The following is a 27,335-nucleotide window of genomic DNA, read 5'->3' as shown; positions in this document are numbered from 1 at the left end:
TTCCATTGTCCTTTCTCTTCTTTCTGTAAGCACCCTGCCCTCCTGAGCCTTATTCAGCAATTCATTCATTCACTAATAAGTTTCATTCACTGATTAACAAACATGAGCACCTATTCAGCTCCAGGCAGAGGAACATCCTCTCCTTAGGCTTCAAGTCCCCCCACTTCAATCTGTTCTTCTTAGACACCCTGATTTTAGGGACATAAGGAGGGCTCCTTTACCCTTCCTAAAACTTGAAGTCACAGAGATCTGAAACTCTATTTTTTAGATGCATTATTTTCTCTTGAAGTTTTTGTCCCAGTTAAAATGCAAATAGCCCTGGAAAGGATAATACTTGATCCTTACTAACTAAGCATTAACACAGAAATGTGTACTGAAGATGTGTGTGTGTGTGTTGCAGGGAATGGGAAAGTGAAAGAGGACTCAGAAACCAAGAGTGAGTGTGTAGAATTATTTCTTCAATTGCAAGGACAACCAGGCGGGATTCTCAGGCAACACTACAGGTTTAACACAGGGTTCATGCCCCTAAACTAAATTCTCCCTAGAAAGCCCTCTCACCGTGCACGGCTTTGTTTCTCACAAGGCACCCTAGCACCTGAGCTCTAAACTGCGTGCCCTTCAAGGGCATCCCTCAACCCAGGCTCACAACAGCTTACTCTACACCATCAGCCTCACGGCCTTTCACCTCATGGGGTCCACCATATGTAAAATGAGGGACCGCAGAAGATGGTGTTAAGACTTTTCAACACTCCTCCTCAGCAAATCCTCTGGGCTCTAGACTAGCCAGCTTGACCACTATGTCTTTAAATGCTTCACCTTACAACCTCATCTTCACCCCTTAAATCCCCGACTCCAGTGTGACTTCCCTAGAAAATGTCAGTTCTTACCAACATGCCTTACGTGTGGATTCTTGGAAGGCATAACTAAACAGGCTACCTTCTACTGGCTGTTTCTAGCACATTAGTTTTATAGGCCAAGTACAAAAGCTTCCAAGAACAGAGTGTGCATCTCACAATTCTGTCACCACCTACCAGTGTGTCAACCCATTAGTCAGAAACTGCATTCTCAGCATTTCCTCCTTGAAAACAGATAGCATCCTATAGTCTACCTTAGTGCAGGCTTAGTACAAGGCCTCTCAAGGGGATTTCTACACCCCAGACTCACTAATTACATTCAACTGATAATGCTCATAGCTGTAATGCAGTGTTTAAAACGTCACATTTTAGGGCTTCCCTGGTGGCGCGGTGGTTGCGAGTCCGCCTGCCGATGCAGGGGACACGGGTTCATGCCCCGGTCTGGGAAGATCCCACATGCCGCGGAGCGGCTGGGCCGGTGAGCCATGGCCGCTGAGCCTGCGCGTCCGGAGCCTGCGCTCCGCAACGGGAGAGGCCACAACAGTGAGAGGCCCGCGTACCGCAAAAAAACAAAACAAAAAAGGTCACATTTTATAAGATCAAATTGGACCATAAGGACTAGAAGGAACAATAGCCTCCTTCCCCCCAGGGCAGCAAGTAGTCACGTGACTCTGTTATCTGAAAGACCAGCCTTAAGAAGCTCAAGTCCACCAAAAAATGAACACTGTAAACAGACCAAGGGTGTCATAGTATTCTTGTGCTTTCCTCTCTTACTTTTGAATGTCCCCCTATCTATGGGCTTTCCTGAGGAGTTCAGTCTATTGTACTAGGGCTCATGAAAAGAGGATTTTACAAGGTGACAAAGGCAGTGGCACAGCACAGAACACCTGATTACCTTTACTTGTCAACAGAAAACAGTGTTGAGCCACATGAGCCAAAACATTTACTCCCTTTTCCCAATGATCTGCCTCTTGATAAGCCTGGGAAAACTAAAGGAGCCTGACTTCCAAAAGCATCCTTTCTTTCTACACTACTTACAGTTCAGAGAAATGACCAAATGGGCTGTGCACGTGACTTATCCTGCACTCCAGGCCTGCTCTCCGGAGAAGCCTACAGGGCTAGGATTCGGGCGGGGGCGGTGATAATGCTGAGCGAGGTGGGGCTCACACCACTCTGATTACTTCGTTCCTTAGGAGAGTAAACAGATCAGGTGGAGCCTTCAGGAATGCATCTACCCATGTTTACCTAGCTCCTGGGTTAATGAATAATAAACACGGCAGCCCCGTAAAGCCTCTGCAGCTTCAGCAACTGCACCCTCCCAAGCCTCTTTACATTTTGCTGATTTTATGACCCAGTACTTCTTATGGTAGACCCTGGGGATGCTTCATGTCCAAAAACTCAGATCCAGGAGAGAGCAAAGTGAATAAAGAACAGGGTTAGGGACAAAGTCCCAAAATCTCTGGGAGAAAAAAACCTACCATGTCATGTGCCCAGAGCAGTTGCAGGCGCTGAGCTAGGTGGTTTACATTCTTTCCTTTTAATCATCTCCTGACAGAGTCCCTGAGAGGTTAGGTGACTTGGCAGAAGTCACACAGCAGGTAAGCGGGGGAGCCAGCATTCCAGTTCTCGCCTGACTGGCTCCAGTGATTATCCGCGTCCTTCTGCAACTCGATGCCTCTGGTGTGTCACCAAGAGGCTGGGAAATAATTCCCAGAAGGTGAAACAAAGGGGACCTGGGCAAGTTAATAGCCTGGTTTGAGGAGCAACAGCTCTCACCCAGCAGACCAGTGCTCACAGCAGGGACTACGGCATTAGGAGCGCCGAACTGCAATTATGGAGGAATTTCCCCACAGCCAAAGATGACCAACGGGAAACGGGGGAAGATGGGATCCCTGGGTGGCTAAGGGTGGCGGGTGGCATGCCCTAAACTCACTCTGACTCTATTTAGGGTACAGAACAGTCTCCACTGTGCTTTTTTAGCAACTCCCAAAGAAAAAGAGATGGCTGATCCCAAGGAAGAACTTGTCCCCCATGGCCCTCTACTAGCAAAGGGCAGCTCCTCCCCAGTCTAGGCCTGCCATTTGTATGCGCTACACCCAACAGTTTTCTCAGCGTCTCACTTCATGAAGACCTACTGGCTGGCTCCAGAAAACTCTTTTAATGTGGTAAATAATGATATTTATATCTTTTACTATTCTTCCAATGACTGTGAAGCCCTAAAGAAAAAACTCATCAGGGTGAGAACAGAAGAGTGAAAAGTGGTACCATGTTCTGCCTGCTAAAGGGGGGCGGCCCCCCGCATCACTGCCTACCCTTCTGCGTCCCGTAGCTCTTCAGTCTCCAAAGCCCACAGGCAACCTCATGCAAAGTCTCCATCCATCCACTCTTTTACTCCTCCTCCTGCCACCTAAGTCTAGACCCTCATTTTCTTCTTCTTGGATTCTTGCCATGAACCTCCACAAGACTCCTGCCTCAAACCACTTCATTATAATACTGTGAGATCTAAATCTTAAAACGCACAACTCTGAGCATTTTCCCAAAGGCTTTTTTTCCCACTGAATTAGCTAGACCTTCAGGATGATCCTCTCTTCCCTTTTCACCGTATTCCCGAACGTTCCTTGTGTCCTACGTTTTAGGACACCCTGCTTTCCCACCTCGGACTCTTTGCTCACTCATGGCACTGCCTTCGTCTGAAATACCTCCACTCCAGTCTCTGCCAGCTGAAAGCTTATTCATCATTATTGCAAGCTGGATGCTACCAACAGTGTGGAACTATTAGGATATACCCTTTCTTGGATTCCACAGGTTATCTTAGACGCAGCTCTCTTGTCGGGTGCATCTTATTTTGCCTCTGGTTACTATGAACTTGTTGCAACTCCTTCAACTGTATTACAGGTGCCTTATGGGCAGTGACTAGGTCATATTCATTTTGGATCCTCTTGTGTGGGACCTTAGATGAAACAGACACTCAGTATTTGCTGTAATGCCTCAACTAAACCCCAATATAAGACTCTGGATTCAAAAAAGGTAACACTGCTATTTAAGGTGTGGGGAAAGCTGACTTCGCTTTTCTGCATGTTTTCTCCTCTTGTTTCATTGCTACTCCCCCACTCCCCTCTGCTCTCCTAACGGGACAGAACTACTTGGGCTTGATTTGAAAGTGCAATGGCAACAATTTTCTCTCTTAACCTGTTCTGGTAGTATATTTTCCTAAGGAAGTGGGATGGACCTTGAACATGAGAACACCAGTCTCCCGGGTCAACAGTGTTATCTCAACACACGCTTGGTCGTGCACACAATCGTACAGAATTAAAACAAGTCTAGCAGGACTTCAAATGGGGACACAGTCTATCTCAAGGCAACTCCTATTTATTCTGCTTGTTAAAACAGTCCCAGAAGCAGAGATGGAGAGGGTAGAGACAGAGAAAGGGTGGAGGAAAGGGAAACTGATCCATTAGCCTCACGCTCCCTTCGGATTTGGAACCATTCCAGGAAACAGGATACAAGTGGCTCAGCGTATAATGTCTTTATGAGTCTGTTTTGTGTGCATTTTTATTCATAAGGACCATGGATATACATTAGGGGCTCCTTTTAGGGGAAGCTAGAGTTTTCAATTATATCCTCGATTCTTAGTGCATATGCTACATGATATTTTCTATCTGCCACGCCTCCCAGAAGAAGGAAAGCAGGAACAGCGCTGGTTAAATGGACACTGGTCCATGGTCACCTGTGCCAGAGGGTTCATACCTTCGTGAGATGCGCTGAATAGACTGGGATTTCTTCATCTGGGAAGCAATTTAAAGCAACAAGGGAGGCGAGTGTGAAACAGAGAGTATGCCAATTGGTGTTATGTCTCTGAGAAGTGCCTGGATTTAGGTTTCTTCTGGTCTATGACAGAAATGTCCCCGTAGCCATTTGGCTGGAATTCCAGCCAAGAATCAGTGGGGTAAGGACTATACTGTCCATACTGACTACACACACGGGCTGGCTGAGGGGAGGGCAGAGGAGGGGTCAGAAGCTTCCAGCAGCTGTCGTGAGGAGTGAGCAGAGGGAGGCAAAACAACTGCAGCAGGAAGGCCCAGGCCCCAGCACGCGCTGCACGCCAACAACGGAGAGATGTGCTTGTGGCAATCTCTCTGTCCCCTGGTGGAGTGGACCTGGACCCTAAGTGACAGAGCCACAGCCTCCCAGCCGCTCACATGCCCACCGCCACTTTGCAGAGGTGGTTACCAGGTGGCCTGGCCTTGTGGCAAGTCCTGCCAGAAGAATGGCTGTGAGCACCACCCTTCCCTTCTGGGCCCTGTATATCTACCCCTTGGCTACGGCTTCTCACCTCTCTCACCATTTCTTTCCACACCTACGTGTCCCCACCCCCAAGAGATCCTCATTCCACACCACGCATACGACCTCTCACAGATGGGACCCACACATATCCGGGCCGCCCCTCCTGCGATGCCGTTAAATTCTCTCGAGGGGGTGCACCAGCACGGTGCCACGCTCTGTGCCAAGTTCCACAGACGCAACCACGAGCCCTGACTCTGCCTTCAGAGATGGCGCGTCCAGTTCAAACCTGATCTGGGCCAGGAAGGCCACGCACGGGAAAGCATCCAACAGGAGGTGAGTGACGCTCTCCTATTAAATATAATCTGACATCAGCAGGACCCAAAATGTTTGCAACAGTTTTAAAAGTAAAATTTAAAAAAACTTATAATGTGTATCTCTAATAAGTCCTTAATCATCTATTTATATCTTCTTTTTTTTTTTTAGATGCTGGGGGTAGGAGTTTATTAATTTATTAATTTAATTTTGGCTGTGTTGGGTCTTCGTTTCTGTGCGAGGGCTTTCTCTAGTTGTGGCAAGCGGGGGCCACTCTTCATCGCCACGCGCAGGCCTCTCACTATCGCGGCCTCGCGGCCTCTCTAGTTGCGGAGCACAGGCTCCAGACGCGCAGGCTCAGTAACTGTGGCTCATGGGCCTAGTTGCTCCACGGCATGTGGGACCTTCCCAGACCAGGGCTCGAACCCATGTCTCCTGCATTGGCAGGCAGATTCTCAACCACTGCGCCACCAGGGAAGCCCCTACTTATTTATATCTTAAGGCCCTACTAGGGGCTCAGAACTCTGCTGGATCCTGTGAAAAATTAAGAATTCAAGAAGTGTACTGTTCCCATTTAGGGATATTTGGTATCAGTACATCTTAACAAAAACTAACATTTGGGTAACAGTTTTCATTGTCATTACCCCACCATGTTGCAGTGGGCCTGCTCCTGTTATTTTTTTTTTAAACAGATGAGGAAAGTGAGCCTCTGTTTCCTCTGTGCCTTGTCTAAGATCCTACAGCATAGCTAAAGAATGTAAATTTTAGAAATAAAATAAGGTAATCAAAACAAAATAATGGAAACTCTAGAGACAAAACCACGTTGTTTTGTGACTGACTTTCAAAGGACCAAAGGATGTGGCTGTTTTCTTGGTAATACGGAGGGCCAACAACTGACTAGCATCCTTGACAGGTCTCCTTGGACATTCTTCCCACCAAGGTTAAATAAACTTCATCTGCCACAGTGGAGCAGAGAGTCCTGAATCAACTAACAATGTTTTACCCTATTTCTTCACATACCAGGGAAGAGTTTTATACTTTCATATAACTTTGGAAGAATATGTAAAAATTAAATATATTTTTTGAACATGCATGTATTAAGAACCCTTATTATTCCCAAGGTTTTTTAATGTAGTCTTCCTTCACAGAGAAGGGGAAAATTATTTCATATATATATCATATTACGTAGTTCTGTCTAAATGCACAAAAATGAAAGCAGTAATGCTTAACAAAAAATAAGCTTGTCTGGGCTTCCCTGGTGGCGCAGTGGTTGAGAGTCCGCCTACCGGTGCAGGGGACGCGGGTTCGTGCCCCGGTCCGGGGGGATCCCATGTGCCGCGGAGCAGCTGGACCCATGGGCCATGGCCGCTGAGCCTGCACGTCCGGAGCCTGTGCTCCGCAACGGGAGAGGCCACAACGGTGAGAAGCCCATGTACCACAAAAAATAAATAAATAAAAAAATAAAAATAAGCTTGTCCTTGCTAAAACTCAGTCTACAGGCCATCTAGAACTAGTCCACATACTAAAAGAGCTTTATTCAATTCAAAGAAACTTAAGTTCCACTGGCACCCGACTGCCCTTTTGTGTCTCTCACTTCCTCTTATAGTAAGTAACCCACAGAAGACTTTAATTTATAGGCAAATCAATAAAAACCCTGGCAATAGTTACATTTCCTGAGCAAAGTTTATCCTGACAACCTAGTCATTTATCTTCTGGCACTAAACACATGTAATATCTAGCCATATGAGGAAATATGTTACAGCTGAAAAAAAAAAATTACAGCTAACATCAACCAACAAATATTGACCTTCTACTACAAGTCAAACACCATAGGTATGGCAAAGTTAAGTACTGAGTTTTCCCAAAACATTTCTCCTTTCTTTTCTTTTAAATAAGGATAATTCATTAAACATAAGACGTCAATGGAATTTAGTTTTTATATAGGCTGATAATAAACTCAAAATAAGAGGAGATCCTTTGTCTTAACCCTTCCCTCAATTTCAAATTCAAAAATGTGGTCACTGTCACCAAAGGTCATGCAGGAGGTGTGTGACAATAAGTGCTGCGCTTAGAGGAAAGTCCATGGAGTTGAATAGACAGGTGCGCACTGATACGCTTAGAGCACAAAATAACAAGACACTCAATCCAGCACTAAATGGTGAGGGGCAGAGAAAGTACAAGAGGAATTTGGATAAGGACCAGGGAAGGCTTCTTATGGCAGAAAGGGCTCAAAACAGACTGAATAAAAATGGGTAAGATGTGAATTGGATAGAGAGGAACTATGGTACATACTGTTGGTTGCCTACCATATACCCACTCAAGCCTTCCTGGAACAGCCTGGGTTTATTCAAATATGACTTATCTCCATGAGTAAATTCTGATTGGTCTTAACCAATTATGCTGAGAAAAGAAATTACATACATATACTAAGAGAAAAGTTGGGAAGTATAAACAACAAAATATTAACCGTGGGTATTGCTCAGTGTAAGATAATAGGTGATTATTTTTCCTCCCTTCTCCTTATCTTTCTATGCATCTAGACTTTAAAAATTGAGTATGCGTTGATTTTAGGATCATTTCCTTACAAAGGCAAGTGCATCAATGAAACAAATATTTCTAGCAGCTCTAACATAATCTTTGATGTACACATAAATTCCAGCAGGGGAAAATGATGAACAAATTCTGAGTTAAAATTCTACGAAAGCATAAAAAAATTGTGTTAAATAAGCATGACTTGACTAAGAGTGGACAATACATGAAAGAAATGACTTAGCCTATTTCCTTACTGGAAAATTCAATCATGCCAGTAGAATATTAAAGACATTTTCACTTACTTGTAGTTAGTACTACCTTTAGTCAAAGAACAAATAATTAGCTTTGATTAAAATAGGTAAATGAGCCAGCAAACTGTGGTTTCATTAGCCTCGCTACACTTTCTGAATCCCAGGTGAAACACTTTAACAACGAACTGTTGATTCTCCTGTTTGATTTCCCCTAGTTGCTTATGAAACACTAACTTATCAAACCCCAATTCTGAGTATATCACATGTTTCACTGCCTCTACTTCTAAGCTGCTAAGCACTATAGGACAAAGTTACAGAGCCTGTTGGTTCCACTGTAAATTTATATTATCTAGGCTTTAACCTTCCTATTCTTCAGTGATCCTTTGTTCATTTCAGGTTGACCCAAGTAAACAAACATTTCTTACAGCTGTCTACTCACTAGGTTCCAGTAAGCCGTGATAACTATAGTTTCTTTCTCTCAGGCGTGTCTTCCTTCCCCCTTCTGCTTCGTTTGGGGGACTTCTTCTCTACTCCAGGCGGTCCTAGTGAGGATGAGCCCAGGACCCAGGATGGACCATACCAACCCAAATAGAAGAGAGTGACTGGTTCAAGGACAGGCACATGAAGCCAGCCTGGCCAATGAAAGTTCTCCTAGGACTTTTCTGCTGAAAGCAGCGAGGAAGACTTTAGATATTCATCTTGGATCTCAAGATGCAAAGATGTACGTGGGGGCTGCTGAAGGTTATTTCTCCCACTATAGAACAAAGAACAAAGCCAAAACACAAAAGTAGAGACAACTGAAGCTGAAGCATGAGAAAACTCTCACAACTGTGAAACCTCCAGATGCAGGACCATCTGAAGCCAACTCCACCTCTAGACTTCCTAGATCTACATAAAACAATAAATCCTCTATTATACCTCAGCTGGGTTTTTGTCTCTTACACCCTGTGGACTCCTGTCAGATACAGGACATATTCCAAACTTTACCTTCTCTCCCCAAACCAGAAACTACCTACTAGCAGTCCCCAAATGCCTGCTTCATGATGAACTTCTTTATCCCAAAGTTACTCTCACAACTCTCAGTAGAAATGACTCTTAAGGAAAAAACACAACTTAGGGCTTCCCTGGTGGCGCAGTGGTTGAGAGTCCACCTGCCAATGCAGGGGACGCGGGTTCGTGCCCCGGTCCGGGAAGATCCCACATGCCGTGGAGTGGCTGGGCCCGTGAGCCATGGCCGCTGAGCCTGCGCGTCTGGAGCCTGTGCTCCACAACGGGAGAGGCCACAACAGTGAGGCCCGCATACCGCAAAAAAAAAACAAAAACACAACTTAAATTCAAGGCCTTTTCTCATAATCTGGCTGTGGGCACCTTTCTCTAGCCTGTCAATGTTGATCCTTCATTTCTTGTGAAAAACCTCCCCTCCTGCAGCTCCCCGGGCACAGCTCTGCCCTAGTTCTCCTGCTTCTCTGGCACTTGGTCTTCTTCCCACACCCTGATTCAAGTGTTTCCCAACAAGTTGTCTTTGGCCTCCTTCCTTTTCCTTCTACCCTCTCTCCCTTGGCAAGCTCTTTCAACCTAATGTTTCCAGTAATCCCCTCAAAATAAAAGACTCTAAAATCTATACCCATGAAACTCCATTCTATAATCCACACCCATAAATCTCTAGTCTCAACTCCACACCTATATTTCCAGACACCCCTACCCACCTCTCACCTAAATTCAAGATGTATGTTCAAAAACTGCATATGCTGTCTTCACTTCTGAAAGTTTCTCTTTCTGCATGGTCTTTCATTTTGTCAAAGCACCACCAGACTCCTGGTAATCTAAAAATGAAGTGTTATCGACGACACCCCCTGTCATCCCAGCTGAGATGTCCTCTTGCTTCTATTCCCATAACATCTTTGGCTGAGTTCCCTCCTCCCTCTCGCTGCCTCTCATCTACCCTAGTTCAGAGTCTCACAGGTCTCAACTGGACTATTGCCATTATCATCTTCATCAGTCTCCTACACTCTCTTAATCCCAAGCATCCTAACCTCTGCTATGAGATTATACTCATGGAAGGTCACATCTGATCAAGTCATTTCCTAGCTCAGAAAACTTCCATAGCCACTCAAAACTTGACACTCCTCCATGAGTCTGCCAAGAAAGGTCCTCCGCCTGGCCCTGAACTCCTTTCAAGGTTTCTTTCCCATAATTTCCTTTCAGGAATTCAGCCCTAAACTCAAACCAAATACCACAGCATTCCTCTCCCTATCCCAGTCTGTCGCCATATCTTTGCTCATCCTCCTTTTTCCACATCTCCTCATGAATAACTCCTACTATCCCTCGAGGCTCTCCAGAAATGCCAGCTCTTTGATGAAGCCTTCCCTAATCTTTTTGCTTGAAGTTATTTCCCTTCTCCTTTGAACTCCCGTAACTCTACAATACCATTCACTCATCTCTCTCGAAGGCAAGAATCCCGGTTTAATTCAACACTGCACATAACGCTTTACCTAACACAAGTTTGGTGAATCAATGGATTGTTTAATAAGTCTTTCCTCATCCTTTCCACGTCTACCAGGCCCATTGCTAACATGCTGTGTGACCTTGGGAAAGTTACTCAACCTCTCTGAGGAAAAACTCAGCTTCCTCATCAGCAAAATGGGAATAAATATAGCTTACAGAGTTTTATGAGTTGAAACAAAACCATGGTTGTTCTAGGAGGGCCTATCTGGTACACAGTAGGGCCAATTAGTAGAAGGTCCCTCCATTTCTCTTTTCATCCTTATAATCTAATCTGAGAGCTCTCCACATGACACACAGGGAATGGTATGAATCAGAGTATTGATACTCCTCTGTGAGATGATTATGTACTTCCCAACAGCAAGTGTAGGGATCATCGCTACCAAGGCATCCTATCAGAGCACTAAAAAGTGGGACAAGAGAATGCTTCAAAGAATGTAATATTTTTAACAATCAAGTACCACTGGAGCGACTGAGGAACTCTTCTGCCTTTTGGGGGGAAATTATTGCAGTTGATAAAACTTATCTGAGAAGCCTTTATCAAGGGAGTAAATGTTAAGCAAGTCAAACGTTAGTTTGGAAGCAAAGGAAATTCCTTGTAAGTACTGGAAGAGAACAATCGTCAGCTATTTTCTAGAACTCTAAACAACCCAGTAAGACTATTTGAGACTACTTATGCATCTCAAGATATGAAAAGGCGACAGGATATAGTGGACATGGCTCTGAAGTAGGTAGGTCTAATTCTAGCTCAGATACATACTCACTGCTGAGCCTTGATATTCTCATCTATAAGATGGTGTGGCTAGACCAGAAAACCTCATTCTAGGAAGACCTCCTTGTTAACAAGTGTTTTGTTCAATGAACTTATTACTATGGGAAATGCCGGGCAGCCAACCACCTTTGATGGTTAGCTGTGGACATAGAATTGCAGACGATAGTAAATAGATGTCTTCTTAAGCTTCCTTCCAATCCTGTGCCTCTTGAGGCCGTATCATAGCTTAGAAATTAAGAGGAGGGGCTTCCCTGGTGGCGCAGTGGTTGAGAGGCCGCCTGCCGATGCAGGGGACACGGGTTCATGCCCCGGTCCGGGAAGATCCCACATGCCGCGGAGCGGCTGGGCCCGTGAGCCATGGCCGCTGAGCCTGCACGTCCGGAGCCTGTGCTCCGCAACAGGAGAGGCCACAACAGTGAGAGGCCCGCGTACCACAAAAAAAAAAAAAAAAAAAAAGAATATTAGTGGAACAGCTATCAAATCTGAACAAGAATTACAGACCAGATAATACATATCAATGCTAGTTTTCTGAGTTTGACAACAGTACTGCAATTATTTAAGCAAAAGTCCTTGTGTTTTTGGAATAAACAATGCACTGTTTAGAGACAAAGGAAAATTATGATTACAACTTACTTTCAAAAGGCTCAGAAAAAAATGTACACACATTGAATATTGTGTGCATGTATGTGTGTGTATACAGTTTTATATGTAAGTATTGGCTAAATTAAAGTATTTAAAATTTTTAGTTTTGACCCACTCTGTATCTCCCTGTTCAAATTACTTACTAGTCCTCTTTTGTACAGTAATGCCTCTACTTAGAATTAATTGTCCTACGCACCAAAAAAACGAGTACTCAGAGACCTAATTTTCACTTTAGCATTGCAAAGAGTTCCAAAGTCAAAGTACATTTTGAAATGGATAGAACTAGCCCAGTCTTATAGTATGTATTAAACAATAACTGTGCAAGTGCCAAAGCTGGCAACCGTTTCCACTGCTGTTGCAACATCTAAGCTCAAAGTAACATCCATGGATTGATTTCTCAGTGGGAGGCTACAGAAAAGTAGTTGGATATTCCTTCTGCTGTTTCTAATTAAATCAATTTCACAACTCCACATTTCAGCCATTCCCTAAATGGCTACCAATGCCCTGACAGGTCCCAAGGAGAGCCAAAAATAGTTGCGGCAGCATCACATAAGATAACCCATCCTGTGGATGCTAAATTAATATTTCCCCAAAATTCTGCCTTTCCTTTCACGTCGCTAACAGAAACCTATATCGGCCCACTCCAACTCCCATCTCCAGGCAAAACAACCTCTCCCCCAAATACTTCAAGAAAGACTGCAATGTTTAAGGGGATTAGTGAAATTTACATTACTCACGTCAACGTAGCACTTCATGGTCACAAAGCACTTTTATGTAAATAATCCCCTCTTCCCTTTACAATACTACAGTGAAGAGTCCCATTTTAAAGAGTAGGAAACTGAGGAAACAAGAGACTGTCCCAAGATTTTAGACATTTTATGTATTGAATTTAGGGCCAGACCCTATGTTTTAAGATACCCAGAGAAAGAAGGGGGAAAAAATATCAGTGAATGGCATCTAGTCATTCAGGACAAAGAATCCTAGTCGCCTCCCTATCGCTCACCCTCATACCCAATTCAACTCCTTCAGGATAAAGTCTGGAATCCTTAGCTTAAAAAGTCCCCTGATGGGGGCTTCCCTGGTGGCGCAGTGGTTGAGAGTCCGCCTGCCGATGCAGGGGACACGGGTTTGTGCCCCGGTCTGGGAAGATCCCACATGCCGCGGAGCGGCTGGGCCCGTGAGCCGTGACCGCTGAGCCTGCGCGTCCGGAGCCTGCGCTCCGCAACGGGAGAGGCCACAACAGTGAGAGGCCCGCGTACCGCATACACACAAAAAAAGGCCCCTGATGATCTGGCCACATCTCCTAACATTTCTCTACCTTTCAGTATTTCACATTTCTCTGTATTTCAACTGGAATAACTAACAACTTCCTAACACTTCCTAAGTGTCCTAACACTTCTGAAATGTCTACCTCCATGCCTTTGCACATGCTATAAGGGTCTTCCTGGAGCGCCCGTACTACTCATCCTCACCTGGCTAATTCCCACGTGTCCTTCAAGACTCAGCTGAAGCTATTCTGGAAAGCTTTTCCCAAATCCTCCAGTCTCAAGTAAACAGGTTATTTCAGGCTTCTGCTGACCCAGCATTCACTTGTTGGACCGTCTTTACCACGTCGCACCAAGTGTTGGTTCCACCTCTTCCTCTGGACCCATGTTATCCAACTGAACTTTCTGCAATGATGGAAAATTTCTATATCCACACGGTCCATCACAATAGCCACTAGGCACAGGTGGTTACTGAGCACATGAAAGATGGCTAATTCAACTAAAGAACTGGGTGTTTTGTTTGTTTGTTTGTTTTTGCGGTACGCGGGCCTCTCACCGCTGTGGCCTCTCCCGTTGCGGAGCAACAGGCTCCGGACGCGCAGGCTCAGCGGCCATGGCTCACGGGCCTAGCCGCTCCGCGGCATGTGGGATCTTCCCAGACCGGGGCACGAACCTGTGTCCCCTGCATCGCAGGCGGACTCCCAACCACTGCGCCACCAGGGAAGCCCAAGAGCTGGGTTTTTCATTTAATTTTAATTTTTGTAAATCTTGATTTAAATAACCACCTGTGGTTACAGCACAGCTCTAGACAAACTGTCAGCTCCAAGGACAAACACCATACTTACTTGCCTCGGTATCCCTGACACCGACCATAGGACCTGGCACAGAGCAGGATTCAGTGTTTGTCGAAAGAATAAGTGAATGTGTAAGTGTCTACAAACACTTATTAAGTTGGGAAGTAATTCCACCCAATATTCCCAGCATTCTGGGTTAGCATATAAAATTCGGCCAAACCAGTCACCTCTTGTAAAGCGCACCTTATTAACTATCAGGGGAAAAAAAAAAATCCTCAGTAAATCACTCATTTCTGCTCAGGGCACTTTAGCTTCACAATCGCACTTAAATGACTTCCAGATGACTTCTGGACAAAGGGTGACGCTGTTTATGAAATATTACAATACTCATGCAGCATCATTTTGGAATGTCGAACCCAACTGCAGTGTTTTATAAAGAAAAAACATGGGCTTTTTACCCTGATTCTATTAACATAGGAAAGAAATTTCTATGTTATTTCTATTAACATAGAAAAGAAATTTCTATGTTAGAAATTTCTTGAATGCCTTAAGTATTCCCAGCATATTAAAGACTATTCTGAAGAATTCTGTAAAATTAACCATCAACTCTCCTGACTGAATTCATGTTTGAAATCCCATACAGTATTTGGAGAAGATGTACAGACTTGATTTGATGGGCTTCCTCACTGCCATGAGCAGAATGCAGAGAGAACATGACCTCCTACAAAGGACTAGCAGTCAAATCCAATTTGGTTCCAATTAAAACTCTCGGTTGACAGAATTCATGAGCTTGACATATGCTCGGTCATTTGAGATTTTAAGAAATCCAAGATGCGAACTTCACAAAGCAGAGATTAACCAGGGCGGACTCCGCATCCAGGCACCCACTACCAAATCCCTCCGAGTGCACTGGCTGGCAACAAACTGGTCGGCACACACCGCCCACCCAGAGCAAGGAGGGCTTCTCCGTTTCCCACCCGGTGCGTCTCACATCCCTGGTGGTGATACAACGGCTGAACAACTGCTCATTAATGGCCTTTCGCTGTATAATTACTTCTGTAAAGGGAGACTAATCCTGAAGTCTAAAACTGTATGTGAAATAAAAAGAAATAGGTGAAGCGTCCTAGAGCTTGAGTGGGTGGGTGGGAAGTGAGGGATTCAAATACATAGTTCACTGCTTTTTCATTGAATTTAAATGTTTAATTAAAACTGAAGAGCTATTTCTTACAAAAGAATTAATGTTCACTCAAGAAAAAAAAAGGCAAAAATAAAGTAAAACATACATTTAAACCTTGTACCAAGGGCAACAGTTGGTATATAGGCTGCAGCTTTGTTTCCCCTTTAGGCACTTTTAAAATAGTGAAATAAATACCAGCCATCATTTACATAACACTCACTCTGCTTCATGCACTGTCCTAAGTATTTAACATCTATTTAATTCATTCTGTCTTATCTGCACCTTAAAGACAAAGAAACTGAACAGAGGGAGGTTAAGTAACTTGACCCAGTTCACAAGCTTGGAAGTGGCACATAATCTCTGTCCAATTTTTTCTGTGGGAACATTATGTTCAACTAAGCAGTGTGGGAAGAAAAACTTCTCCTTAACTTCACTAAATCCTTAACTGCTGTTTCAATACTCTGTCAGAAGCAGGGAGCACAACCTGCTTGGCTTATATTTGATTCCTGTTCCCCATGTGCGGGGAGGGGCCGAGTTAAGATAGGAGACAGTCACTGACTTGGATCTAATACTCAACAGCTGGCTGCAGGGCACAATCCGTAATATGAATTTAGATTCCTTCAGGGCCATAGCTCTTTGATGTTCTTACCATCAAACTGTCACCTTCTTGCCTCTACATATTACATAACCCACTGGCTTAGCCGTTTTTAAAAGCCTCCATTTAACGTGAGTCAACTCTGCTTTTATTTTTTTAACCTGGATTCTTAAAATCTACCGTTCCCAATTCCTATAAAATCTAAAAATGCTTATTTGGGTGATGAACTTCAAATAAGTGTGGAGAGCAAAACAAAATGGAGGTTATAACAGGTGGAAAGAAATTTTCCCCCATGTAAACTGTTAAATTGGAAATTTTAAACTGTTAAATTTCCAATTTCAGAAACTGTTAAATTGGCAGTGAGATGCCACCGCCAAGCTCGGAAACAGCCTTAATGTTAAAGATGTTCTCAGAGACCCGTAAGATGCGCTATGTCCTCAGCCCAACCCCCAAGACCACCTGCCAATGTCCAAGGAGACAGTTTTCTGCTCGTTCACGTAGAGGTTGTCTGCTGCATCATGACCCTGAAATACTTTGGATTATTCTTTATGGCTCTGTTATCCACATAGCAACTCCTGTGGCAACCATGGTAATTACACTGCAGCCTTGTTATCTTGGGATAACACTGTAATTAACCTGTGTCACTGCAGCATTCATGGTCATAATAATTGCGGCAAAAAAAGTCCTATGGAAGTAGCACTTTTCGTTCTGGCTTTCAAAAATAACTTCAGCAATCGTACTTCTTAAAAACTCAAATTTGTTTTGCCCCAAGACATATGATTTCCTCTGTACAAAGGCCACTGAACCAAGCTCTCTGAGTGCCCCCTGAGAAACAGTAGACTATCTCTGTCATAAGAGCTACCAAAGAGAACAGGAGAAACAAACAAATGAACAAAAAACATTTCTCGAAAGAATACTTACAGCTCCTCTAGAAAAGGGAAGTTCTTAAATGCATCTTCTGGTAACTGAGTAATGTTGTTCATGCTGATATCCCTGGAAAACAAAGTTAAGAAAATTGTTAACTAAGTGATATTAGACTTAAAGCACTTAAGTCAACAGAAAAATAATTAGGTGCTGAAATTTTGTAAAGAAGCAAGAAAAATGAGACAGACGTAGGAATAGTCATAATTCAGTTTCAGAATGCAATGCTCAGAAAACAGAAAAGCTAAATCTTTTATTATAAATTACGTCCCATCATTTATAACATACCCAGATCCTGGGTTTTCACCCTTTAAGTATTCTTGGAAAAAAATGTCTCCAAAGACCTACAATGAGTGAGCCAGTGTGGCTTTTCATTGCTCTGGTGTTCAAAGTGCTGTACCTGATAAAAATAAACAAATGAACACCCAGAACTTGATAAAGGAGATCTGCAGGTATGGGTGGCTTCTTAAGCCACTGTCAGGGATAATAAAACAGGTCCTAACTGTACCCCAGTCGTATTTTCTGCAAAACCTATAAAAGTCCTCCAGGTAATAGCTGTAAGTAGATTTCATTTTTAGCCTATGAACAGATGCAGGCTGCAAACAAGTGCATACATGACAGGTATGCGGTCCATTTCCAGTTTTTCCTTAAAGAGACAGCAGCAAGGAGGGTACTCACTCGACGATATCACTTGACAATTAACTAGTGCAAGCAGCTGAAAAAAATTCTTTATTAACCATTTCCTTCTTCCCTGGCAGCTGCCTTTTGAACTGGCTTTCTCCTTCCACACTCTACTTAATCTGGACACTGTAAAAGGCAGCTGAAGGCAGCCTCACCAGGGACAGCCCCCGCAGGCTCTGGGTTGCCTGCCTTACCCAGATGCCTCTGCCTCTTATTTGCTGTTAAATTCTCTGGCTCAGCCCACAGGTCTCTCCTTTCTAGAAACCACCATGAAAATTCACATGTGTGACTTTCCCACAACTGGATTAGACATAATAGTCTAAGGAGGTGGAAGAGACATCAAGCACACAAAAACCAGCCGACAACAATACCACTGTTCTTTTCACTACTTTGGTCAGGTAAAAATCTCCTTTAAAGGACACCTTGAGTATCAAGGTAGGTGAGTCCCTTCTCCCCATCTTTCCTCTCACGAACATTTCGAAATGGTACTTGCATCTCTTCTTACTAGCCCTTCCCAATGCAGGTTTGGAAAACTTCTTGGCTTGGGAATAATAAGAATGGCAGTTGCAAAAACAGCAGTAGCAGCTAACATGTTGAGAATACTGATCATGGGATAAGACTGCATATCAAATCTCACTTTACGATTGGGGAAACCAAGGCTTACTGGGGCAAAGTAACCTCCCTGAGGCCACCAACGAGTGGTGTAACAGGACATGTGAGCTCCACAGTCCAAGATCTTAACTCCAAACTCTGAGTCTTCTAAAATATCATTTGAATCCTGCTACTTTGCTCCAGTAAGTAGTTAAGACATAAAGCAAACCCTGAGTCCCACCAAGGTTAAAAAGAGGGAGGGATACTGCCTCCAAGACCTTGGCACAATCATCAATGAATCTCAGGAAGAGCGCTTCTGATTGATGATTTAAAAAAAGAACTATAGGGCTTCCCTGGTGGCGCAGTGGTTGAGAGTCCGCCTGCCGATGCAGGGGACACAGGTACGTGCCCCGGTCCGGGAGGATCCCACGTGCCGCGGAGCAGCTGGGCCCGTGAGCCATGGCCACTGAGCCTGCGCGTCCGGAGCCTGTGCTCCGCAACGGGAGAGGCCACAACAGTGAGACGCCCGCGTACCGCAAAAAAAATAAAAAAATAAAAGAACTATAAATAGCTTTAGCCATTGAAGAAACAAAGTTCTGAAAATTCTCTGGAGACAAATCCCAAGACCATACGGATTCACATGCATTCCAAAATTGTCTATCATTAAAAACAACTCAAATTCTACTAAAGATAACTTACAAGAAAAACAAAATTAATATACTTTTCAAGGAATTATTATTTTTAAATGTAGGCCCTGATACTAATTTAATCAGCTATCATTATCCCTGGAGAAGGGGGAGGGGGAACCCTTCATTTTTCATAAACACTGGAGCAATGTGCGAGAGAAATAGCACCCAAATAGGGGTCAGATGGAATATTGTTTCATCCTGGGCCTCAGTTTGCTCATCTGTAAAATGGGGGAGTTGAACTGATTGATTGGGGGTCTTCCTGGCCTGACATTATATACTTCTGTGATTCACTTTTTTTTTTTTTGGTAGTTTTCATGGAGGGGCTCATCCTCCCTGATGAAGATATATGAGGTTCAATTGATGGAAAAGGCATGTTTCTGAAAAATTTACCACAACGCAAAATTTAAAGACTACTAGTTTGCCATTATAAAACTACTGAGTCACTCCCACTGGAGCACATTTGCCCTTAACGAATAAATTCACTCTTAAGAATACAACAAAACTTTTACTCACGTTGAAAAGTAAAATAATAATGAGTAAGCAGTGATTCTGTAAAACATCACACAATTTTGGTGTTCTTTAGTCATTCCAATAAAAGGAGAATGGACAACTATAATTTATTACTTTACAAAAGGAGGCACTCCATACTGTTTCCTCTTAAGTTTGGCACACCTGAATTCAGGTGAGTATCACAGCAACAGAAAAACTGACTGACTGCCTCATCAGAAAAGACACATGATTATGAGAGAATTTATACCACACTCTTCCCTGCATTCCAGTTTTTAAAAATGCGTACATCTATATAACTGTCTCATTTTTCCCCCCTCAGAGTAACAAGACATAACAGGTAGCTTTGCTGTGAGCTATAAATGCAATTAGTGGGACTCCATATTTACAAACTAATAAGTGTTAAACACGTGGTGAGGTTTTGTTTCAAAACTTCAGGTTCAGAAATAACACTTGTTTCCAAATTGATCTGAATTTCACAGACTCAGAGTTCTATCTTTCTAGGTATTTTCCATCATATTTTCTAGGCCTCAGTTACAAAGCATTTGTGAATAAGGAAGAGAAAAAAGTAAATAAATAAAAGAAAGGGAGGGGGGACCTGGAAGATGTTATCTCCAGAGAAGCTCTGGAAACATGTAGTTACAGAGTATAAGGTGGGTGGGTACTCATTTAAAATAATGAGGACTAATGGTGATAAACAACCTACAGACAGCCTTAAGAGTATATTCCAGACCTGACATCACCAATACTGGCAAGAGAGCTTGAGGCTGGAAAGGATGCTGGGGGTGATGAGTTAACTGTAACCATTTACAAATGGAAGTCCTAAGCCAATAATTACAAATATATTGGGCTCATCTGCCTATAAATTACTAAAATACATAAGTAAAAAAGTGGTATATATAGAAAATTTTCAGCTAGAAGGTAACACCTCTAGGTCAGTGCCTTGACATTCATTATGAGCAACACAATCTTGCCAGGAATATCTGTAACTAAACCCAGAGAACTACCATCCTGCGTTCCTACAACGAAAATAAGTGTACCATGGAAAACAAAATAATCTTACAAGGTCAGAGCACCACCAACTCATAAACACCTCTGAAGAGTAATTTCAAGAGAACTGACGGCTTTACTTGAAGCCAGCCCAGCATGGATGGAAGGGTGCAGGCTTGGGAGACAAAGGCTTACCTATCGATTCACCAGCACTAGCTCTGTGATCTTGGGCAAGCTGTTCACCTTTTCTGATTCCTAGCTTCTTCATTTGGATAAATGGAGGAAGTAGTAACTAAACCTTGTAGAATGCTGTGAAGAGCAGCAGATCAGATTCATCACATAAGAAGCTAAATAAATAATAGGTGTTATCTCATCATCCTCCGTGTTCTGGCTGCTCCTGGAAGCTGTGTGAATCTGGTGGACAGAGAGCCAGCAGGCCAAGAATCTCACCGCCTTTGGTGGCCTTCCTTCCCAGAGAAGAAACCACTTTTACACAAGGGAAACACTAAATGGTGCAGAAGGTCTAGAACCTGGAGTCGTTCCTAACTACAAAACTGGATTCTAAACTCCAGAACTCCAGGAGTCCAAGCTGTTAAGATAGAAGAGCTCTTTGAGATCAAGTACTTTGTTTTAAAAGAAAAATGTTGAAGCCCAGTTGTTAACGGAGAAGGGAGGGAGGGAGGAAATTACATTCTTATAGGAAATTGTTAGAAGGACAGGAAAGACAAGAGCCATTTTCAGAAAGATCAGGAGGACGTCCAGGAGGGTAAGTGATGAAGCAGGGCACAGAACCTAGAGCTTTTGCTTAGTAGGGGGGAAATGCCTGAATGTATCTTTTCTATACATACTGGTTCCCTAACAGATTTCTTTATAGTGGGGCCTTTCAACGTACACCAACTGGTACAGGGCACACGCCTGCATATAACACCCAATGCAATATTCCCCAATTTTTACAACAAAGATCAAAAATGCAAAAGCACATCACCCCACGAGGAAAATAAAGGTGAATGCTCCAACACCAGCAGTCACTGATTTCAAAATTAACAGTGAAATGGCGCAACTGTTTAATTCAAACTGCTAAATCTCCCCAGTGCTTACACTCTCATCTTTTTTTTCCCCTCATAAAATTCATTAATATTAAAGTATCTACAGAGTAGAGAGGAACATCATGTTTCAACAAGGTACCTTGTAAAATGCTCCCAAAGCGAGCCTAACCTGTTTGCTGTTGGCCCAGCGTGTACCACCGTGGACTCTGCCACCACATGCTTGCTGGTCTGGGCCTTTTGCCATGGAATTATTTAATTTTAATATACTGTGATTGACCCACGTTATCTACCTTTGAATAAGCCTTCCTATTTGTGTTAGATAAAACTACACTGCTGCTGCCATAATGTTAATAGTAAGTCAAATATTACCCAGCAGTCTGAGAAGTTGATAAATTATGTTTAATAAATTACAAACAGGTTCTAGAGAAAACATCATTCTCTAATATATTCTCCAGAAAGTGGTGGTGATGTCCTTAGACTCAACAGACACATGCTGATAATGATTAAGAATTAATACTATTCCAATGACTTTTCTAGGGTCTTGTCATCCACCAAAAATTTTCAGGCCACTCTCCAATTAACAGATGTCTATTGTCTGAACAAAAACAAAAAACTAAAACTAAATTTGAAAAATAGGCTGGGTAGAACACATTGGAAGGGAATGTCTCTCTCACGCACAAGTAGTATAGATAACACATACACCACCAAAGGTCTAGACAAAGCTTATATAGAGTTTAATTTCTTTTCTGACAGGGTTCCATATCTTTGGGCAAGTGATCTCTTTTGCTCCCTACTTTTATAATAACAAAGCAACCTATGTTCACTGTTTTTAAGGAATTGAAATACAGGGAAAAGCATCCACAATATCAATACCCAGAAATAACCACTGTCCTATTTCATGGGTGTCATTCCAGGTTCTTTTTCTCTGGATGGTATGTATTTTTGCCAACATGAAATGCTATCGTTCTGAACGTATGTATCTCTTGATGCCTAAGATTCTTCATTTGCAAAATGGAAAAAAAAATTCTCTGAAAATATATTTTAATGAAAGCATAAGTACTTAATATATTCAATGCTATTTTGGGCAGGCCATACATCATGGGAGGGGAACTTCACACCTGGAAATCACCGTGCCAAAAGGCAAAGAGTTTAGTTAAGTCTCTTTTCCAGAGACAAGGAGATATACTGTCACCCATTTAACAAATATGTACAAAGCACCCAATTATCCACATGGGTGCAAGGCACTGTGCTAGGATGGTGAAGCTTTTATATCAAAAGATATATTCACAGTTCTCTTTTTTACTCTTTTAATTAAAATCCATCACTCCACTCTATTCTTAACTTATTACTGCTTGAGACATTGTTGCAATATGTAATTAAGTTTAACCTTTCTAAAATGCATTCTTGCATTCTGGAAGCAATAAGAACAGCTACATATGTGTAAAGATACTGCTCTTTAGTTACACTGCAGAAATGGGGCCAAAATGGTGTGGATGCCATTTTAGTCAGCTTTTGCTCTAGAGATATTTTTCTGACCTTAACGTGTTTTTGCACTGCTAGAATCCAACTAGATGGCATGATGGACACCCTTCTGATGCCATGTGAAATATCTCTACTCTTATTTTAGGCAGCAGGATAAATTGGCTCCGTACTATCTGGCATCTTCCCTGGTGTTTCAAGCACAAAGGCTCAGTGCTTCCCAGCGGACAGATCCAACACTTGATTCTCAAAGCCTTGCAATCCTTAAGAGGAGAACTGCTACAACAACCATACTGTCACTTAATAGATAAATGTTAATCACTGCCAAGAAAAGTTACCACCTTGTAAAGTCATTATCTGTTTAAGGTATTTGAATATCCTAGTATATAGTCTTCAAATCTTAAAAAATAATAAAAATACAGTAAAAAGTTTTGGCTACAGGAGATATAGAGAAGAATGTTTAATTCATTTTATGATCTTCTACTTTCATGGATTAAAACCCCTGTTTTAGAACCTTTTAGCATTCTTCCACTAAAGACTTCCAAAGCTCTATTGACACTGTTATGAAAATGAAAAAATACAAAACAAACTGGAAAAAAACATTCACAAAACACTATGGGATAAAAGATTTGTATCTATAACACAGAAAGAACACTCAAAACTCGGTAAGAAAATAAACCTGATTTTTAAATGGACAAAAATATTTGAATAGGTGCTTCACCCAAGAAGATCACACAAATGGCAAAAAGCACATAAAAAGATGTTCAACATTAGTCATTAGGGAAATGCAAATCAAATCACAAGGAGATAGCACTCAGCTACTAGAATGGCTAAAAAGAAAAACCTGACAATAACAAGTGCTAGTGAGGATACAGAACAACGGGAACTCTCATACACTGCTAGCGGTACAACCATTCTGGAAAACAGTCTGGCAGTTTCTTATAAAATTAAACATACACTTATGACTATGACCCAGCAATGCTAAGTATAAATGGATGGGTTAGGAGAAAGGTCGGCTACAAAGGGAAAGTTTGGCCCACTGGAAATGCTCTGTATGTCTTGATTTTGACTGGCAGTTACATGATTGTATACCTTTATCAAAACTCTTAGAACTTTATACTAAAAGTATGTATTTTACTGCACATATCAATAAGTTAAACATCAATTCCTGTGTTGGCCTTTTATAAATAAGTATATATATGATACTACCTCTTCACATTTCTCCCACAGGAAAAAATAATTCATCCTGTGGCTAGAAATCCTCTTTTCCAGGACTTGCCCAAAACCAAATAACGTGATGCACAGCACTGGCTTGGCTTCAGAGTCAGGAAACCTGCAGGTTTTTTGCGTTTTGTTTTGTTGCCTTTTTTGTTGTTTTTTGCTTGTTTTTCCAGCCTCTGCTATCCACTTGCAGGACACTGGGCCAAGCCTCTTCGTTCTCTCTTTACTGAGCACCTATTAGGTTTGCAACTGACTGTATGCTGGGTCCCAGGTAGATAAAGGCAAAGAAGACAGAGTGTTTATCCTAAGGGTGCTCTGCAATAACAAAGCAGTAAGTAAGTACTGTGATCCACGTGGCAGAGGGAGGGAAGATGGTCAACCTAACGTGGGACCAGAGAGAGACTTCCAAAGGCAGGGTGGTGGTGCCAAGTTGGAAAGGGCAGATATTACTTTATAGAGAGCTGCTATTTCAATCTCTGGTCTCACTCGTTATGTCAGCACTATTTCCCAACAGAGATGCAATTGGCTTTTGTGCAGGACAGTTCTTCGTTATGCAAGACAGTCTTGTCTTGCCTAGCTCACTATTGGGTCCTTGGCATCCCTGGTGCCCTGGTGCACTAATTAGTGCAACCAAAAACATTCCCCAAACGCTTCCAACCTTCCCGCAGGAAGCTGGCAGCACAGAGAGGGATGTGAAATCTAGTCAGTGGGTGACAAACGGCATCTTATAAAAAGAAATATAAGGACCGGTTAATATCAAAGTTAAGCACATCATACAGAAAAAGAATAAATATTGTTTCATGACAATTATTTACATTTCATATATATATATATATATTGGGTCATGATGTAAAACATAGTCATCACTGGATTCATAGGAAAAAAAAAAAATTGAAAGCCTCTGAATCAGATAACTTGTTTGTTTGGGTAGAGGGTGCCTTCCAGGCAGTGGGAATATCATGTTAAATGAGATAAAACCAGAGTGGTCAAGGAGATAAAACTACACAGGAATTGGAGTATTCTAAGCACAATGGATATAACTGGCAAGAGAAGCTACCAAGGCAAGCAGAAAGTATGTCCCCAAAGGCCTTTGTGTATGACCTCTAGAAGTCATAACTTTATTCTAAAAGCATGGAAAGCTGCCAGAGGAAGTTTAAGCATGTCACGTTTGCTGCAGAAAGATCATTTTAGCAGCCATCTACTGCCATGGGATGAAAGGAAAGGAAGTTATTAGGAAGAACAAATCCCAGCTCCTCTGGAACTCAACCTCCTCTACTGAAAAATATTCTGTACTTGCTAACTTCGAAGGTCCTTCCCAAATCTATCATTATGACTCCTACTTTGGCATTCCTGCTCCTGTGTATTTCGTGCATAATTAGTAGAAAATAAGAAGCCCTGCGATTCACTTTTTTCCTATACGTGCAGGCACATTTGCTTATGTTAGCAAGTGTGTGAGTGAGGACTTAAACATACCCCCTTCAGAATTACAAGGGTTCAGCAATGAAGAAAGATGCATGACTTCATTTCCAAAGGTAATATTTTATGCTGTAATTGTTTATCGTCTCAGTGAAGCAATACAGCCTAGGAGACACTGAAGGTTGTGTTCTTCAAGGAGATGCTAACCCAACAAGGTAGGAAAGAGAGAGAACAAAACACCAATGTGTAAACCTCACACCCCCCACGAAAGGCAGGTGTCACTTAAATTACACATCCTCAAAGGGTAACTTAAAAAATAAAGCTAGGGCTTCCCTGGTGGCGCAGTGGTTGAGAGTCCACCTGCCGATGCAGGGGACACGGGTTTGTGTCCTGGTCCGGGAAGATCCCACATGCCGTGGAGCGGCTGGGCCCATGAGCCACGGCCGCTGAGCCTGCGCGTCCGGAGCCTGTGCTCCACAACGGGAGAGGCCACAACAGTGAGAGGCCCGCGTACTGCAAAAAATAAAAAACTAAAAATAAAAAAATAAAGCTAGTTAGGCTAATTCAATAGTATTTTCTAATACTGAAAGAAGTTCCACTTGTTTTCGGGGCTTTTTTGTTTTTTGTCTTTTTAAACAGAGCCTGTTTTCAAGTGTGAGATGTGTTCTAAAGAGGAAAATATAAAATACTCTAAATCCGGAGCACTGTTTACTAAATGGCAAAGAACAATGAATACCAAAGACAATAAGAACATTCCTTTCTATGGTTTGATCGAGGACCCCTAGCATCTGGCATCACATGGAACAGACAAGGGTTAAATGATAATATTCCTTGTTTTCTCGCTACTGAACGGGTGTTCTCAGGCATTCTTTGGGTGTTAACAGCTGTTCTGGTAACCCTAACGATGACAAAACAGTGCTCATTACCAGCCAAGACACACAGACAGAATGCAATTTCAATAGTCCATTTAACATCAACAAGAAGGATTGTAAGGATTGTCGTCTGGGCTGATTGGAAACACTCAGTTACTTCATCCTAGCAGACAAAATGCACTATTCAACAAAGAAATCAATCCCACAGCATTTATTATGGTAAATATTCTAATTAACTAAACGGTTGATGTTTCATTATAGCTACACTTATTAACACCACTGATAGGAAAACATTACTTCATGGTCCTTGCCTTCAAACATGCACACCCACCCACAAAAACTGCTGTTCAGACGCTCATTTTTTTAAACTTCAGCTCACAACCAATTAATGGGCAGTGAAATCATTTTAATGGGTCATAGCCAACTTTTTTTTTCAATTGAAATAAGAAGGAACAGAGAATAAAATAGAAAAATATCAGAATACATCAAATGTAATAAAGGTAAGTATTGTCTCACGGAATTTTGTTCCTGCACTCGTGGGCTTCTGTCTTCCTGATGGCAAAGTCGCAAGTTCATATATATCGTGTAGTTTTAAGTTCATATATATTGTCTGTGTAATATAGCAAGATCCATGAGTTCAAGGACTTGGGTATTCAAGCCAAATCTTTTTATTCCTCCTGCCAAATGGATTCAAAACTCCAGCTGCTTCCCCAGCACCACTAGGTTGGCAGAATGGATTTAGTAACCTTTAAAGCACTTCCTTCAAGCACACCCCAGTACTTTCATATTTTAGTGACATTGGTTTTCTAAAACTGACAGTAGCAATATGAGAGAATGTCACAGTGAGCTACCCTGAACTTTCTTTATTAAAAAGAGAGAGAGAGAGGGAGGGAGGGAGAGGAAGAGACATACAGGCACACATTTAAAAGACTTTATTACAGT

The 27,335-nt window shown here is 42.4% G+C and overlaps 1 protein-coding gene across 6 annotated transcripts in view; it reads right to left on the bottom strand.

Moving 5' to 3' along the window:
* Positions 1-27,335, bottom strand: part of LGR4 (leucine rich repeat containing G protein-coupled receptor 4) — a 109,597-nt gene that overhangs the window by 28,637 nt on the left and 53,625 nt on the right. For 4 of the 6 annotated variants that reach the window (XM_027115146.1, XM_027115142.1, XM_027115144.1 and 1 more), the window contains one exon: positions 16,902-16,973. In XM_027115146.1, coding sequence (XP_026970947.1) covers positions 16,902-16,963 — 62 coding nt within the window. In that variant the 5' untranslated portion in view covers positions 16,964-16,973. Of the gene's footprint in view, positions 1-16,901; positions 16,974-17,189; positions 17,400-20,554; positions 20,574-27,335 lie in introns of those variants that run through there. The other 2 variants (XM_027115147.1, XM_027115145.1) reach the window with 2 other exon arrangements.

Source organism: Aethalodelphis obliquidens, unplaced genomic scaffold (genome assembly GCF_003676395.1).
Source record: "Aethalodelphis obliquidens isolate GAN/ISIS:26980383/991018 unplaced genomic scaffold, ASM367639v1 scaffold14, whole genome shotgun sequence".
Classification (NCBI taxonomy): Eukaryota; Metazoa; Chordata; class Mammalia; order Artiodactyla; family Delphinidae; genus Aethalodelphis; species Aethalodelphis obliquidens.
The sequence above is the reverse complement of the archived record's forward strand: the minus strand, read 5'-3'. Positions and strand labels throughout refer to the sequence as shown.